At 45.4% G+C, this 17,344-nt stretch overlaps 1 protein-coding gene across 1 annotated transcript; it reads right to left on the bottom strand.

Moving 5' to 3' along the window:
- Positions 1 to 12,719: 12,719 nt before the first annotated feature.
- On the bottom strand, positions 12,720 to 17,217 carry SERP1 (stress associated endoplasmic reticulum protein 1). Its single transcript, XM_020910343.2, has 3 exons — positions 16,782 to 17,217; positions 16,429 to 16,504; positions 12,720 to 15,243 (listed from the first exon to the last, which is right to left on the bottom strand). The coding sequence occupies exons 1-3, from the start codon at positions 16,863 to 16,865 to the stop codon at positions 15,203 to 15,205; spliced, it is 201 nt and encodes a 66-aa protein (XP_020766002.1). The 5' UTR covers positions 16,866 to 17,217; the 3' UTR covers positions 12,720 to 15,202.
- Positions 17,218 to 17,344: the final 127 nt, after the last annotated feature.

The raw sequence follows: 17,344 nt of genomic DNA, 5'->3' as shown, positions 1-17,344 counted from the left end.
CAAAATTCAAGAAATATGCGAAAGCCTATACTCTTACATTTGAACTGGAATTGTCAATATAAAATCATGTAAATTCATTTATCTTTAAAGTACATATTGTCTATCTTTGTTCACCAAAAGTCTTAGCAGCAACGAGAACATGGGGGGCAATGAACACCCATAGACTTCAGGTTGTGATTTCTAAATACCGTATCTTCATACAAAGCACCAGGGGCTCTTTGAGAAAATGGCCGCATGCATATTTGGGTGGCAGAAATCTCAGGTGCCTCTGGGGTAACTCGTTATGCCAGTCTCTTTTCTGTCTGCTTCACACGTGTTGGGCTGCACCTGACAAAAGGCCTGTGCTTACCCAGCTTCAAGGCTGAACAAAAAGTCCCCAGTCAGCCGCAGAAACGTCACTGGTTTAATGGATAGCGGCAGCTGATGCGTCTGAAGCGAGGTCCTGGAGTGACCCCCCACCGCGTGCAGTGGGCAGGGCTGCGGGCAGTCTCCCCTCCTGGGGCGCAGCAGTGGGCCAATACCAGTTACAGGGGAACTGACCTCCGGTGGGCTCACCCGGGAAACCAGTAGAGAGCCACGCCGCTCTTTGATGAGCTATCACTTACCACATCTTTGATAAGCGACAGCTCAGAATTCCCTGGTGGTTCAGTGGTTAAAACTCTGATAAGCTATCACTATCTGGGGCCTGGGCAAGCACTTAGGAAGATCAGTCTCGTGAGCAGGGTGTGCATGAAGCAGGCACTAGCTGGGCCGGGGATGTAGAGAGGGCAAGAGACAGCCACCTTGAGTGGCCGGAACGTACGACATGCATCAGTTCATTTAATTTCATGTTATAATGGACAAAACTGAGACTTAAATAGATTGCCCAAGGTTACACAGAAACAAAGTGATACAAACCCAGGCTTCACGGCCAGCATTTGAAAACTTGGTCAACCTTGTTAAGAATCAGAGAAATGCATTTTATTGATAAAATAACATTGAGACACTTTATTTTCTTATTAGAACTGCAAAAGTTAACATTGAATAAAATGACATTTCGGTGAGCACTTGAGGACATAACAACTCTTACACATCCTTTAATCTTCAGAGCCTTTTTTGGGTAATGATTTCACCACTCTCAATACATTTGAAGAGGCACATACCTCACACTCCGAAGTTCCACTTCTAGACTAGGGAAATTCTACAATATTATATCTGTACAAGAAAGCAATGTATAAATATCCACATTTTTTACAGCCCCACAAGCTTTGAGACAAAGAAAGCTGGTGACTTCCTGCCAAGTTAAATATGGAGCCTGCTTTCCTTTTTTGTTTTCATTGAGGAAGGCCCCTCACCCTATCAGAGATCTTTTCGTTTTTGTGGTTCATGAAGTAGGGGAATGTTATTTGCATAGAGTATTTTTAACTTTTTGAAGTGCTTTTACCATCGTTAGGTTTCATAACAGTTGCCTGTGACAGGAGAGTGTTTCCTTTTCCTTAGGCTAAGAAGCTTAAGGGATTTAAGGTCAAAGATCTAGAACTCAGTTCAGTTCAATTGCTCAGTCGTGTCCGACTCTCTGCCACCCCATGGACTGCAGCACTCCAGGCCTCCCTGTCCATCGCCAACTCACGGAGCTTGCTCAAACTCATGTCCATCGAGTCAGTGATACCATCCAACCATCTCATCCTCTGTCGTCTCCTTCTCCCCCTGCCTTCAATCTTTCCCAGCATCAGGGTCTTCTCCAATGAGCCAGTTCTTTGCATTAGGTGGCCAAAGTATTGGAGTTTCAGCTTCAGAATCTGTCCTTCCAATGAATATTCAGGATTGATTTCCTTTAGAACATCTACTTCTAGAACTCAGAGCCCCCTTCAGAAAGTCTCAAAATTTAATTTGTGTACAAATCACCTGGGGATCCAGCGAGAATGCAAACTGTGATTCAGTGGGCCTTGGGTGAGGCCTGAGATGCTGCATTGCTAACAGGCTTCCTGGTCATTGTTGGTCCCCAGGCCACACTCTGAGTGGTGGGAGGTTAAGCCTTTGACTCGGGCTAGGTGTTAAACTTCACTGGTCTGCTTTCTCCGTGTGTACTTGGCACTGCAAATGCTAACAGCCAAATAGGGGGCTGTCACCTTGAAAAAATCCTGACGTTGTTCTTAAGCAAGCAGATATGATTTTGTGTTTTCATTCTCTGTGGCTGCCTTCCTTCTTTGTATGTGCAATTCACAGATGGGCCGTGCATGGATAGCCAAGACTGGAGTCAGGAGGAAATATGCTTGGGTACTTCCAGTGTTTATGATTTGGGCTTTGTCAAAAATTAGTCTGTAGCAATGCTGGTTGCATGTGCACCTTACAGTCTGCAGTTATCAGCAGTGCATCTAATAAACTCGCAGCGCCTTTGTGGCTCACCTGGCGCCCCAGCACCTCTGGGTGACAGGAGCCCTGCAGCATGAGTGGCATTACACAGAAGGGCTCTGGCAGCCGCCTCTGCCTCAGGCATGAGATCTGGTTTGGTAACCACACCACATCCTATTCATAAATGCTAAACAATGTGCTGTGGCCTTGCTGTAGGGAATTCCTCTGTGAAGAGAAGCAGCTATTCTCCCAGGGACTGGACCTGGTTTGGGGGGTTGGGGTGGGCAGAAACAGAGCCATTCCGGGTTCCCAATCTGGGGTGCAGAAGGATGCCCCAGTGTGGCATCCTTACCCCTTCCTGCGCCCTAGGTTGGGGCTGAGAGGGCAGCTGACAGGCCACAGGCACCTGTTCTAAACAGCAAGTGTGCTGGTTTGGCTCTTCCCTTATAACTGGACAGACTGGTGTAGCAAGGTGTCAGCTTTCTTTGTGAAGCAGATTTTGGTCTTCTCAATTACAATTATTATGAACAGTTCTCAAATGTGACTGAAGGGCAAATACAGCTGCCGAAATATTTTCAAATATCAAGCCTATCTTGAGAGAAGCTGTGTCTAACTAAGGTAGTCTGAATTCTAACACTGAGTCCAGCCATTAAGCAGAGGTGGCCAGGATTGGAAGTAGTTGGGACATGTGTTATTCCCGGGGTAGATGATCTTACAAGACACGTTCTTACTTTAAATGTGATTCTGATATAATAGAGCTCTCACTGCTCTTTCACTTTGTCATGCAACTGAAATGTCAAGCTCCCCCTGTGAGTGCAAAGTTTCACACCAGCCTTTGTGGTGGTAAATGAAAAAAGATTGAAAACTAAAGATATGAGAAATAAATAACAAAAAAGAAAGATATGGCATTTGTTCTTAAATATTTTCATACACTAGCTGAGAAACTAAGAAACAAAACTATGAAGCATGGTAACATAATAAATGCTGATTGGTCCAGGTCATCAGTTCCAAAGAGAGTACTTCTGATTCCAATGGGAAGGGGAAACTTCTCAGAGAAGGTGAAATTTAAGCTAGATTTTTGAAGGCTATGTAGTATGAAAATGTAGGAAAATGAGGAAAAATAGTACAAGTTATCTAGAGAACCAACAGGTGGTTCCCAGAGGAGAGGAGTGGCAGGGGGAGAGGAGAGAAATAGGCGAAGAAGATCAGGAGGTACAAAATTAAACTTGCAAAATAAATGAGTCACAAAGACAAGATGTATACTGTAGGAATACAGTCTATAGTTAGGTAATGTCTTTGTATAGTGACAGATCATAACTAGACTTACCAGGATGATCATTTTGAAATGTATAGACATATTGAATCACCATACTGCGTACCAGGAACTAACACAGTGATGGTGGTCAAATACGTTTCAAAAACAAATCAACTAACTCATAGGAAAAAAAGAGATCAGATTTGAGGCAGTGGCGGGGTTGGGGGAAGGGGGAGCTGGATGAAGGCAATCAAAAGGTACAACTTCCAGTTATAAGATAAATATGAGGGAAGACATGTGCAACATGATAAATATAATAACACTACTGCATATTATATATGAAAGCTGTTAGAGTAAATCCTGAGTCCTCATCCCAAGGAAAAAAATTTTTTTGTTTAATTTTGTACTGTATGAGATGATGGATGGTCAATAAACTTATTGTGGTAATCATTTCATGATGTATGTAGGTCAAATCACTATGCTCTACATCTTTTTTGGCTGTGCCATGCAGCTTATAGGATTTTAGTTCTCCAACCAGGGATCGAATCTGGGCCGTCAGCAGTGAAAGCACAGAGCCCCAGTCACTAGGCTGCCAGGGAACTACCCAGGCTCTAGATCTGAAACTTGTTCAGTTCTCAGTCGTGTCCTCCTCTTTGCAATCTCATGGACTGCAGCCCACCGGACTTCTCTGTCCTTCACTGTCTTAGAGTTTGCTCAAACCCTTGTCCATTGAGTCTGTGATGTCATGCAACCGTCTCATCCTCTGTCACCCCCTTCTCCTCTGTCCTCAATCTCTCCCAGCATCAGGGTCTTTTCCAATGAGTCAGGTCTTCGCATCAGTTGGCCAAAGTATTGGAGCTTCGGCATCCTCCCTTCCAATGAATATTCAGGATTGATTTCCTTAAGGATTGACTGGTTTGATCTCCGTCCTGTTCGAGAGTCTTCTTCAAGCACCAAAGTTCAAATGCATCGATTCTTTGGTGCTCAGCCTTCTTTATGGTTCAATTCTCACATCCATAAATGACTACTGGAAAACCATAGCTTTGACTATATGGACCTTTGTTGGCAAAGTGATGTCTCTGCCTAATACGCTATCTAGGTTAGTCATAGCTTTCCTTCCAAGGAGCAAGCATCTTTTAATTTCATGGCTGCAGTCACCATCAGCAGTGATTCTGGAGCCCAAAAAAAAAAATCTGTCACTGTTTCCACTTCTTCCCTTCTATTTGCCATGAAGTGATGGGACTAGACACCATGTTCTTACTTTTTTGAATGTTGAGTGTTGAGTTTTAAGTCAGCCTTTTCTCTTTCCTCTTTCTCACTCTCATCAAGCAAGCTCTTTTGTTCCTCTTCCCTTTCTGCCATTACAGTGGTATCATCTGCATATCTAAGGTTGCCGATATTTCTCTTAGCAATCTTGATTCTAGCTTACGATTCATCCAGGCCAGGATTTCACATGATATACTTTGCATATAAGTTAAATAAGCAAGGTGACAATATACAGCCTTGACATACTCCTTTCCCAATTTGGAACCAGTTCATTGTTCCATGTCTGGTTCTAACTGTTGCTTCTTTGCCTGCATGCAGGTATCTCAGGATTACAGGTAAGGTGGTCTGATATTCCCATCTCTTTAAGAATTTTCCAAGATTTTTTTGTGATACACACAGTCTAAGGCTTTAGCATAGTCAATGAAGCAGAAATAGATGTTTCTCTGGAATTCTCTTGCTTTCTCTATGATCCAATGAATGTTGGCCATTTGATCTCTGGTTCCTCTGTCTTTTCTAAATCCAGCTTGTACTTCTGGAAGTTCTGAGTTCATGTACTGCTGAAGCCTAGCCTGAGGAATTTTGAGCATTACCTTCCCAGCATGTGAAATGAGTGCAATTTTATGGTAGTCTGACCATTCTTTGGCATTGCCTTTCTTAGGGACTGGAATGAAAACTGACCTTTTCCGGTCCTGTGGTCACTGCTGAGTTTTCCAAATTTGCTGGCATATTGAATGCAGCACTTTAACAGCATCACCTTTAGGATTTTAAATAGCTCACCTGGAATCCCATCACCTACACTAGCTTTGTGTGCAGTAATGTTTCCTAAGGCCTGCTTGACATCACACTCCAAGAGGTCTGGCTCTAGGTAACTGATCACACCATCACCGTAATGTGGGTCAGTAAGAGCTTTTTTGTGAGTAGTTCTTCCATGTGTTTTTGCCACCTCTTTCTAACCTATTCTGTTAGGTCCTTATCATTTCTGTCCTTTCTGTGCCCATCCTTGCATGAATTGTTCTCTCGATATCGCCAGTTTTCCTTGAGCTATCTCTAGTGTTTCTCGTTCTATTGTTTCCCTCTTCTTTCTGTATTGCTCACCTAGGAAGGCCTCCCGCCTCTCCTCGCTGCTCTCTGGAGCTCCGCGCTCAGTTGGGTGTGCTCAGTTAGGAAGGCCTCCCGCGTCTCCTCGCTGCTCTCTGGAGCTCCGCGCTCAGTTGGGGTGCTCACTTAGGAAGGCCTCCCGCGTCTCCTCGCTGCTCTCTGGAGCTCCGCGCTCAGTTGGTGTGCTCACTTAGGAAGGCCTCCCGCCTCTCCTCGCTGCTCTCTGGAGCTCCGCGCTCAGTTGGTGCGCTCACTTGGGAAGGCCTCCGCCTCTCCTCGCTGCTCTCTGGAGCTCCGCGCTCAGTTGGTGCGCTCACTTGGGAAGGCCTCCGCCTCTCCTCGCTGCTCTCTGGAGCTCCGCGCTCAGTTGGTGCGCTCACTTAGGAAGGCCTCCGCCTCTCCTCGCTGCTCTCTGGAGCTCCGCGCTCAGTTGGTGTGCTCAGTTAGGAAGGCCTCCCGCCTCTCCTCGCTGCTCTCTGGAGCTCCCGCCTCTCCTCGCTGCTCTCTGGAGCTCCGTGCTCAGTTGGTGCGCTCACTTAGGAAGGCCTCCGCCTCTCCTCGCTGCTCTCTGGAGCTCCGCGCTCAGTTGGTGTGCTCAGTTAGGAAGGCCTCCCGCCTCTCCTCGCTGCTCTCTGGAGCTCCCGCCTCTCCTCGCTGCTCTCTGGAGCTCCGTGCTCAGTTGGTGCGCTCACTTAGGAAGGCCTCCCGCCTCTCCTCGCTGCTCTCTGGAGCTCCGCGCTCAGTTGGTGTGCTCACTTAGGAAGGCCTCCCGCCTCTCCTCGCTGCTCTCTGGAGCTCCGCGCTCAGTTGGTGTGCTCACTTAGGAAGGCCTCCGCCTCTCCTCGCTGCTCTCTGGAGCTCCGCGCTCAGTGGGTGTGCTCACTTAGGAAGGCTTCCTGCCTCTCCTCGCTGCTCTCTGGAGCTCCGCGCTCAGTTGGTGTGCTCAGTTAGGAAGGCCTCCGCCTCTCCTCGCTGCTCTCTGGAGCTCCGCGCTCAGTTGGTGTGCTCACTTGGGAAGGCCTCCCGCCTCTCCTCGCTGCTCTCTGGAGCTCCGCGCTCAGTTGGTGTGATGCCCTTAGGAAGGCCTCCCGCCTCTCCTCGCTGCTCTCTGGAGCTCCGCGCTCAGTTGGTGTGATGCCCTTAGGAAGGCCTCCCGCCTCTCCTCGCTGCTCTCTGGAGCTCCGCGCTCAGTGGGTGTGCTCACTTAGGAAGGCCTCCCGCGTCTCCTCGCTGCTCTCTGGAGCTCCGCGCTCAGTTGGTGTGCTCAGTTAGGAAGGCCTCCGCCTCTCCTCGCTGCTCTCTGGAGCTCCGCGCTCAGTTGGTGTGCTCACTTAGGAAGGCCTCCCGCGTCTCCTCGCTGCTCTCTGGAGCTCCGCGCTCAGTTGGTGTGCTCACTTAGGAAGGCCTCCCGCCTCTCCTCGCTGCTCTCTGGAGCTCCGCGCTCAGTTGGTGTGCTCACTTAGGAAGGCCTCCCGCGTCTCCTCGCTGCTCTCTGGAGCTCCGCGCTCAGTTGGTGTGCTCAGTTAGGAAGGCCTCCGCCTCTCCTCGCTGCTCTCTGGAGCTCCGCGCTCAGTTGGTGTGCTCACTTAGGAAGGCCTCCCGCCTCTCCTCGCTGCTCTCTGGAGCTCCGCGCTCAGTTGGTGTGCTCACTTAGGAAGGCCTCCGCCTCTCCTCGCTGCTCTCTGGAGCTCCGCCTCTCCTCGCTGCTCTCTGGAGCTCCGCGCTCAGTTGGGTGTGCTCACTTAGGAAGGCCTCCCGCGTCTCCTCGCTGCTCTCTGGAGCTCCGCGCTCAGTGGGTGTGCTCACTTAGGAAGGCTTCCTGCCTCTCCTCGCTGCTCTCTGGAGCTCCGCGCTCAGTTGGTGTGCTCAGTTAGGAAGGCCTCCGCCTCTCCTCGCTGCTCTCTGGAGCTCCGCGCTCAGTTGGTGTGCTCACTTGGGAAGGCCTCCCGCCTCTCCTCGCTGCTCTCTGGAGCTCCGCGCTCAGTTGGTGTGATGCCCTTAGGAAGGCCTCCCGCCTCTCCTCGCTGCTCTCTGGAGCTCCGCGCTCAGTTGGTGTGATGCCCTTAGGAAGGCCTCCCGCCTCTCCTCGCTGCTCTCTGGAGCTCCGCGCTCAGTTGGTGTGATGCCCTTAGGAAGGCCTCCCGCCTCTCCTCGCTGCTCTCTGGAGCTCCGCGCTCAGTGGGTGTGCTCACTTAGGAAGGCCTCCCGCGTCTCCTCGCTGCTCTCTGGAGCTCCGCGCTCAGTTGGTGTGCTCAGTTAGGAAGGCCTCCGCCTCTCCTCGCTGCTCTCTGGAGCTCCGCGCTCAGTTGGTGTGCTCACTTAGGAAGGCCTCCCGCCTCTCCTCGCTGCTCTCTGGAGCTCCGCGCTCAGTTGGTGTGCTCAGTTAGGAAGGCCTCCCGCGTCTCCTCGCTGCTCTCTGGAGCTCCGCGCTCAGTTGGTGTGCTCACTTAGGAAGGCCTCCCGCCTCTCCTCGCTGCTCTCTGGAGCTCCGCGCTCAGTTAGTGTGCTCACTTAGGAAGGCCTCCGCCTCTCCTCGCTGCTCTCTGGAGCTCCGCGCTCAGTTGGTGTGCTGCCCTTTCTCCCTTGCTCTCGCTTCTCTTTTTTTCTCAGCTAATCGTGAAGCATCCTCAGGCAACCACTTTGCTTTCTTGCACTTCTTTTTTTGGGATGGTTTTGGTTACTCCCTTCTGTACAAAGTTCCAAACCTCCGTCCATAGTTCTTCAGGCACTCTGTCTACCAGATCTAATCCCTCACATCTATTCATCACCTCCACTGTATAATCATGAGGGATTTGATTTAGGTCATACCTAAATGGACTAGTGGTTTTCCCACCAGGTAAATTTCCCACTGCTGCTACTGCTAAGTCATATCAGTCGTGTCTGACTCTCTGCAACCCCACAGACGGCAGCCCACCAGGCTCCCCCGTTCCTGGGATTCTCCAGGCAAGAACACTGGAGTGGGTTGCCATTTCCTTCTCCAATGAATCAAAGTGAAAAATCAAAGTGAAGTCGTTCAGTCGTGTCCGACTCTTAGCGACCCCATGGACTGCAGCCTACCAGGCTCCTCCGTCCATAGGATTTTCCAGGCAAGAGTACTGGAGTGGGGTGCCATTGCCTTCTCCAAATTTCCCACTAGGAAATTAAAATGTCAATTTAAGCCTGAATTTTGCAATAAGAAGCTCACGATCTGAACCATAGTGAGCTCCTGTTCTTGTTTTTGCTGACAGTATAGAGCTTCTCCATTTTGGCTGCAAATAAAATCAATCTGATCTCTGTATTGATCATCTGGTGATGTCCACAGGTAGTCATCTCCTGTGTTGTTGGAAAACGGTGTTTGCTATGACCAGTGTGTTCTCTTGACAAAACTGTTAGCCTTTGCCCTGCTTCATTTTGTACTTCAAAGTCAAAATTGCCTGTTACTTTAGGTCTCTCTTGACTTCCTACTTTTACATTCCAACCTCCTTGATGAAAAGGATGTATTTGGTGTTAGTTCTAGAAGGTCTTATATGTCTTCACAGAACCAGTCATCTTCAGCTTCTTCAGCATTAGTGGTTGAGGCACAGACTTGGATTACTGTGATGTTGAATGGTTTGGTCTTGGAAATGAAGCAAGGTCATTCCACTGTTTATGCAAGCCTCTTCACCGTAACGAGGCTGTGATCCATGAAAGTGAGTGAAGTCACTCAGTCGTGTCCGACTCTTCGTGACCCCATCGACTGTAGCCTCAAAGGCTCCTCTGTCCATGGGGTTTTTCCAGGCAAGAGTACTGGAGTGGGGTGCCATTTCTTAAACCAAACTAACACAATGCTGTATGCCAATTATACTTTAATAAGACTGGAAGAAAAATTATTTCGTAAAGTGAGCAAATGCTGTTGGAAAATGGTGCTTATAGTCAACACAGGTTGCTTCAACCTTTATTTAAAAATGCAGTATCTGGAGGAAGGACAAAATATTAAAAAAAATGTCTAGGCAGATAGAGCTTTTTTAAAACTAATTGAGGGTTTGTGACAATCCTGCATTGTCAGATAATAGCATTTTTCAGCAATATTTTTTAAATTAAGGTATATTCATTGTTTTTCAGACATAATACTACTTTACACAATAGACTATCAGTTCAGTCGCTCAGTCGCGTCCGACTCTTTGCGACCCCATGAATCGCAGCACGCCAGGCCTCCCTGTCCATCACCAACTCCTGGAGTCTACCCAAACCCATGCCCACTGAGTCAGTGATAGTGTAGTATAAACATAACTTTTATATGCACTGGGAAATCAAAAAGTTCCTGTGACTTGCTTTATTGCAATATTCTTTATTATGGTGGTCAGGAAGTGTACCACAGTATCTCTAAGGTATGTCTATATACAGGGATTAGTTTTCTCTCAGAGTTCATCCTTCTTTCTAGAAGAAAAGAATGATTTTAATTCAGTTCCCCCAGTTGAAATAAAAGTCAAACAACAGAACTCATGTACATTGAAACTGGATAATATAGTGAGCCTTACATGTACATACAATCTTCACAGGACTCCAGGGAGAAGACAGTACTCAAAATGGTAAAAATTTTGAGCCAAAAACCAGGAGTTAAAGAATACTTTTCGTTTTTGCTTTTGTAACCTCCCTCAGGTCAGAGTGTACAGGCAAACGGCCATTGTGTTGTATTTAACATCAATTCTGTTTGTTCTTTTTCCACCCAAAGGAAAATAATTCATTGCCATGTCTGGAATGCTGAATCTGAAAAACTGTGGTACAAGAATCTTAATGAATTATACAAATAAAGGAAGGAAGCATTAAAAAAAAAGAGCACAAGATAGCTGAAAAATGAAAGGAGATTCTTGAGGCAAGAACAGGTCTCTGAAAGGAAAATATGCAGCACAAGGCTGAAAAGGAAGGTTGGGTCCTGTTACGAACTGGCCTAAAAATCATAGTTAGAAGAGTTAGTTCATTCCAATGGCAGTGGGAAGCCATTGAAGTATATAGTTAATCTTCAGATCTTACCTTTATCAAACACTCAAGGGGGTTCATGAAATTAATATACAATCTTCTAAGGTAAAAGGAGAGATTCCTAAAGAATGATAATTCCTTGGCATTCAGCATAACAAAGAGCCAGTGTGGTCTAATCCTTGCTCTGCTACTTGTTCCTTGATGATGGGAGAGGTAACTTCTCTAGGCCATAATCTCCTCTCAAGTGTAAATAAAGGGGGATAATCAAGATCATTTGAAGAGTTCCTTTTAGCTCCAAAATAAATTATTCTCATTCTCCTGTTTGACTTTCTCCCTAAGTAAGAAAAAAAGAAAAACCTGTTACTAACCCATTTGAGGATACTGAAATCATAGCTTTAATTATTAAAATGTGCAGATTAGCTCTATCTTCATCCCCAAGTGGAAATTTGTACACAGGAAAGTCAGTCACACATGCATTATTCACTGAACCTTGTATCTGTGGAAAGCACATATCTGTCTTTTTCGACTACTGGGCTAACAAAAAATACTTTTCAACATCACAGATTAAAAAATTTAAATGAATTATTAGCAAAACTACTTTTAAAAAATGCACCCTTGAATATATTATAGTGAATAACATTACTGATTTGATCTTTGTTAATTTCATGCTATACAGGAAACACCAATAGTAAATTTGTCACAAATTCATTTTCAAAAGAAGTTGCATCCATAAAAGGACAAATTCTCTTTTTCTTTCAATTGGCAAGAGGAAAAAAAAAAATTTTGGGGCTTCCCAGATGACTCAGTGGTGAAGAATCTGCCTGCCCAGTGCAGGAGACACAGGTTCAATCCCTAATCTGGGAAGATCCTACATGCCATGGAGCAACTAAGGCCATGCACAGCTACTGGGCCTGCGCTCTGAGGCCAGGAGCTGCAACTACTGAAGCCTGGGTGCCCTATAGCCTGTGCTCCACAAGAGAAGCCACGGCAGCGAGAAGCCCGAACAGCGCCTGCGGAGGAGCCTCTGCTTCCCACAGCTAGAAAAAAGCATGCATGGCAATGACGACCCAGCACAGACAAAAAAAAAAAAAATTGAGCTTTTCTAAAAGCAGAAGCAAAGAGTTCATGAAAATGTAAGTTTCCTGTGTGGATGTACTGCAGTCAGTCCTACAGTTTCTAGATGGTTTAGTGAGCCAGGAAACCTTGGCTCTAGTTTCTATTCTACCTCAACTGGCCCCCTGAGGGCAAAGACTCCATTTATCTGGTTTTACTTTTCTTCTGAAATACCTATCACAATTATGGTTGTTTTCATTGCACGGTTTTTTTTCCCTTACTACTGGCTTCCCTGGTGGCTGAGATAGTAAATAATCTACCTGCAATGCGAGCAACCCAGGTTCAACTCCTGAGTCAGGAAGATCCCCTAGAGAAGGAAATGGCAACCCACTCCAATATTTTTGCCTGGAAAATCCCATGGACAGCTACAGTTTTATGGGGTCACAACTGAGTAACTAACACACTTGACTGGAAGACATCTGAGTGCTAGGACTCTGTATTCACAGCTCTATTTCCAGAGCTGGCACCTAAGTTACCTTTTGAATAAATGAATTTTGTTATCTGTAAATTGAGGCAGTTGTGCTATATTTCCTATGTCATTTCTATCTTTTAAGATTCTGTGATATATATTAATTTACTTTGAATTATTTAAGTTCAGACAGTTGAATTTTTTCCTTCAAGTTAATTTTCAGAGATGTTAAAGCATAATAAAATTTTGTTGTGGAATCTCCCATGTGCCAAAACTCCAGGAACCTCAGTGAGAAGACCCATGGCCTTGCAGTTGAATATATACACTTCTTTAATGTAAATCAAAGTCTATTACAATGCAACCTGTTACAATGAAAATCTTCACTTATTTTGGAAACCCGCTTAATTACTTTGAGCAACACTATATACAATCCGACAGATAATGAAGTCACTGACAACTCCTTGAAATGTTACAGCTAAATTACAAAAGAGTAATTGGATAATGTAGACCACCCCAATAAAGTATTTATTCTCTACATTGTACTCAACATTAGATGACATATAAAATTCAACTGGGAAAGGGAGATCAAAAAAACTGTGCTTTTTCCTTGTGCCAGACTCAAATAATGAGATGAGGGTAAATTCCATGTGATAAAGTATTTAACTCATTGTGCTCTTATACCTATTCCCAGTTATAAACCTTAAAATTTGTGCCTCTGGGTACTATTTCTTCTAACTCAAGTACAACGTATCAGGCGTTCCTTAAAATCATCTTCTATTAACTATAAAACACATACTCAGATTAAGAACTCTACAAAATCATTTCCTTTTAGAAAACATCAACTATTCAGGGATCTTTATTTTTAAAGGGTAAATCAAATAAGACATAGCTTTCATTGACCCAAACATGCATAATCCATCCTTAATATAAAATGCACCCAATTGGTAATTACATATGAAATACAAAGGGAATGCAACTTTATGTATGTAAAATGATTGCTCACTATGGCAATTTAACAATCAAATTAATAGACATTGTTAAAAAAAAATTCAATGTTTTAAAGCCAACTACCTATAGTAAACCAAGGGAAATTCTGATATGGAGATATGGAATAGTTTGACTCAAAAGCAAAGACTAAGGCACCTGCTATGAATTTAGAACAATAAATTTCATTTTTAAAGGTACAATAAAATAGAATTAGTTAACCAAGAGGGAAACAAACACAGGGGCTGATGTCTTGGGTGAGAAAGGCAGGTTAACAATGCAGATAAAAATGTGCTGGACCAAGGTCGACAGATTCCTTTCCTACGCCAGAGTAGTCAAGAACCGTCCTAACCACTCCTCTCACTCACTCTCCCCCATACTCAGGGCTATCAGAAGCTTTGAGGTTCATACTGTATAGACTAGGTAGTAGATTTCCCTTCTGCTCCTCTTAAAACAGCTTATTTTAAAGAGAGATCCTGAGGCAATCAACAAAGCAAACAAGCAGCTTTCTCTCCAATTCATTAACACGCAGACACCTCTCAGGTTTTTCTCATCAACCTTATGGCTAAGTATTTAAATAGCCAATACTTGAAATTTTCAACAGTACCAGTAAACCTCAAACCTGCCTTATCACTCACCCTTACCATTAGTAAAAAGAAAGTCTGATCAATCATAACCTGTAAAATCATACAACAAAGGGAAGACTAAGGACTCATTCTTATCAGTAAATCCATTTAATTCCCCTGACACTTTAGTCTGATATATCTAGTATCCTAACAGAATTTTAACCATGTATCAAGAAAAGCATTTCCAAACTAAGTGTAACTTTTCAGTTGATGTGCCTTTTTGGTATTAAAAGTGCTATCAACATGCTAGGACGTCTTACGGCACACTGGACTCAATGGTATGTCCTGGTGAGGCATCCATTCTTAGTAGTATTCCCCCTAAAGTGTTGTTCACCATAATAGACCCCTTCAACATATTACAGTGATTCTGGTGAAATCAATGGTGATATTAAAAATCCTTCCCTGACTTGACTCCACCATGGCTACTTTTAGTGAAACTGAAGTGACTAAGCTATAAAACGCTCAACCAAGTTGTTTTCTTATGGCATCCTTGGTTAGTATATTCACTCATGCACAATCCAAGGTAGTGTAATAGAAATAACCATGTTAAAATAGACATTGTGGATGTAAGCATCTCCCTTTATATCGGGCATTTAGAAGCTTTTTAAAAAGTTTTAGGTGCTAAAAGATCGTGGGAAAACTAGGCTAGCCGTGTAGTTGTTCCATTTGTAAGTACCTTATTACAGGACAGTTACACGACCCTTTGTGGGAATGTGCTTTCAATTCAAGAAACAGTAATAAAGTGCCTAGCTATATAAAAACTGCAGGATTCCAAATTTTAAATTAAGCTAACTGCATTTACACATTTGGGGTAACAAAATCTAGACCCTGTCTACATAGATTTAATCTAATTTTCTATTCTTTATCTTGTACTAATAATCACATTTTTTAAAAAAACCAAAAACTTACTCTTTACTGACTGAATAAGTAGGGTCCACTACTGTAGCTTAACAATCAAATTTTATTGCTTTATTCATGTGGTGCTTTTGCAAGGCACTGTGGTATGGACTAGAAAACTTGGAATGACTTGTGAAGAAACCTTGGAATGACACATGAAGGATGATATGAACAGTCATTCTGAGGCAGGATGCTTTACTGAATTGTTTTTAACCAGGATACCAAACATCAGGAATGAGTTCAAGTTAAAATTCACAGGAGAATGGAAGCATCTTAAGGTCAGTCACTTCACATGCCCATCCTGATACTTTGAATAATCTGGAAAATTGCTGTAAAAAGAAAGAGCAAAAATTAAAACATGCTTTGAATAAAACAGGCCTGGCAACCGACAAGTATTAAAGTAGTTCAAGAATCCAAGAACACCCTGACGATTACTTGCAAATACTATGTAACTTCAAGTAGTAAGAAGACAGGCCTACTGTGATAATACAATTACTTTTCTATGCCTTGGCTTTCCTGAATTTTATGGCTAAATGGCTAAGAGAGTTATCAAATAAATAGTGATTTTTAAGAAAGAAATTAAAGTACCAAAGTGAACAGGGTTTTCTAGCATACAAGTATTTTGGTTTAACCCTAAGTATCAGGTGTACTTGGCCTATAATATATGCGTATTTCCTCATTCTCAAGAAGCTGAAATTCAATTATCTTTAGGTTACATAAACTGCTTGGCTCTTGGCCATTTATCAGGAAAGCTTCTCCAACATTCAGGAGACAGACAAAGGGAAATGGTTAAAAGAAACCTCCAGTGACTTTAAAACGTCAGGACAAGCAGAAGCATGTTATTTCCATATTAACAGCTTGCATATTAAAATAATAAATGAAAAGAGGAAAGACATTCTGTAATTCATTCGCAGAGACAAAAGTCTACCTACCACTGGAACCGTAGTCTGCCTTGATAACTAATTCTTCCTACCATATGTCAAACATCTCTTTCATTAAACTGAAAACTTCTGTCTCACACATTAAATTGCCAATCAGGTACAAATTCCTCTACAATGGATTAATTCCTTGCACTAGCTTTACTTTACAAAACATAACCACTTTTGACTTTAAGACATTAGATTTTGAAACACGTTAGATTAAGTTCGAATAATTCCATGAACGTGAAATTCATAAGCTTCTCTTTCGCAAAAGTTGCTAAACATTCTAAATTCTCGTTCTGGGCGGTGTTTTTTTTTTGTTTTGGTCTAATGTTTTTCAACTCGATAATTAGTGAGGACCTGACCTCCTTTTCTGTTCTGTAAGCGCAAAATCAAACGGGGAGAAGTTTCTAGAGCACCACCCTCTGTACATATGTGGGACAAGTAATTTGGTTCGGACGAAAGAAAATTATAGGACCTCCCGGCAGGTGGGTTGAGAACTGCGCGGGTAGGACTCACCACTCATGGGTCACCACGTCATCCCCAAACCCGTCATCCAACACCCAACCCGACGGTCGACCCCAAAACACTTACCAGAACCACAAACAACAAAAATGAAGAGAGCCAATAACCAGGGTCCTACAGACGCCTTCTCTTCAGGAGCATTTCTCTGCAAAATGGAAAATCCGCGGTTTGCAATGTAAAAAACCCGCCCTGAGCCCGGGCTCTCACCGCCCGCACCCCGGGCCAGGCGGCCGGGTCCCCGCACGTCACAGGTCTCTCCCGCGTTCCCGAGTCGACCAGCTCCCGCACCCCTCTGTGAAGCTACCCGCTGAGGGCCAGCTCGCGGCCTCGGGCCCGAGTCAGGGCAAGAGAGCTCGACGCGGCCCTGGAGCCCGGGCCTCAGAGCCGGCTGCGGGGCGGAGAGGCGCCCGCTCTTCCCTTACCGAGGTCTTGGCGACGTTGCCGCGCTGCGTGATGTTCTTGCTGTGCTTCTCGTTGGCCATACGGATCCGCTGCTTGGCGACCATCTTCGCGGCGCCACCACCTGTCCCGGCCACCCCTCGGTCTCGCTCGTTCGCTGCTTCTCGGGCCGCTGAGACCGACGCTCCGCTCCCGGTGGCCGCGCCGCCAGAGCGAGGAGGCTCTCAGGCGGGGCGCTAGCTCCGACCGCTGGGCCTGGGCGAGGCGGGCTCCGGGGTCTGAACCCTAGCGGGGCGCGGGCCGACTGACGACCCCGGACTGTCCGGTCGAGCGAGGCGGGCGCGCGGGAGGTGCAGAGCAGGCCGCCAGGACAGTCTCGCGCTGCCGCTCTGGTCGCCGCCGGGAGCGTGGAGTGTAAGAGGAAGGAAACGAACACAACGCAACAACGAGACAGTGCAGCCCGTCGCCTCAAACTGCTTCGCGATCGGCTGCCAACGTCAGCACTGGACCGGCCCCGCCCCGCGGAAGTGCAGGCTCCGCCTGCTGAGGAAGACTGAGAGGGAGGGTGAAGTCCGGCGCACCGATC

This window comes from Odocoileus virginianus, chromosome 4, assembly GCF_023699985.2.
Source record: "Odocoileus virginianus isolate 20LAN1187 ecotype Illinois chromosome 4, Ovbor_1.2, whole genome shotgun sequence".
Classification (NCBI taxonomy): domain Eukaryota; kingdom Metazoa; phylum Chordata; class Mammalia; order Artiodactyla; family Cervidae; genus Odocoileus; species Odocoileus virginianus.
Note: the sequence above shows the minus strand (reverse complement) of the source record. Positions and strands in the feature narration are given on the sequence as shown.

What these genes read in the sequence shown, in the direction of transcription:
- SERP1 (XM_020910343.2), bottom strand. Translation starts at nt 16,865, where the DNA reads ATGGTCGCCAAGCAGCGGATCCGTATGGCCAACGAGAAGCACAGCAAG. An exon ending in GCAACGTCGCCAAGACCTCG is followed by an intron (nt 16,505 to 16,781) that starts GTAAGGGAAGAG and finishes TCCATTTTGCAG; the next exon opens with AGAAATGCTCCTGAAGAGAA. An exon ending in TTTTGTTGTTTGTGGTTCTG is followed by an intron (nt 15,244 to 16,428) that starts GTAAGTGTTTTG and finishes TTCTTTTTACAG; the next exon opens with CAATTTTCCAGATTATTCAA.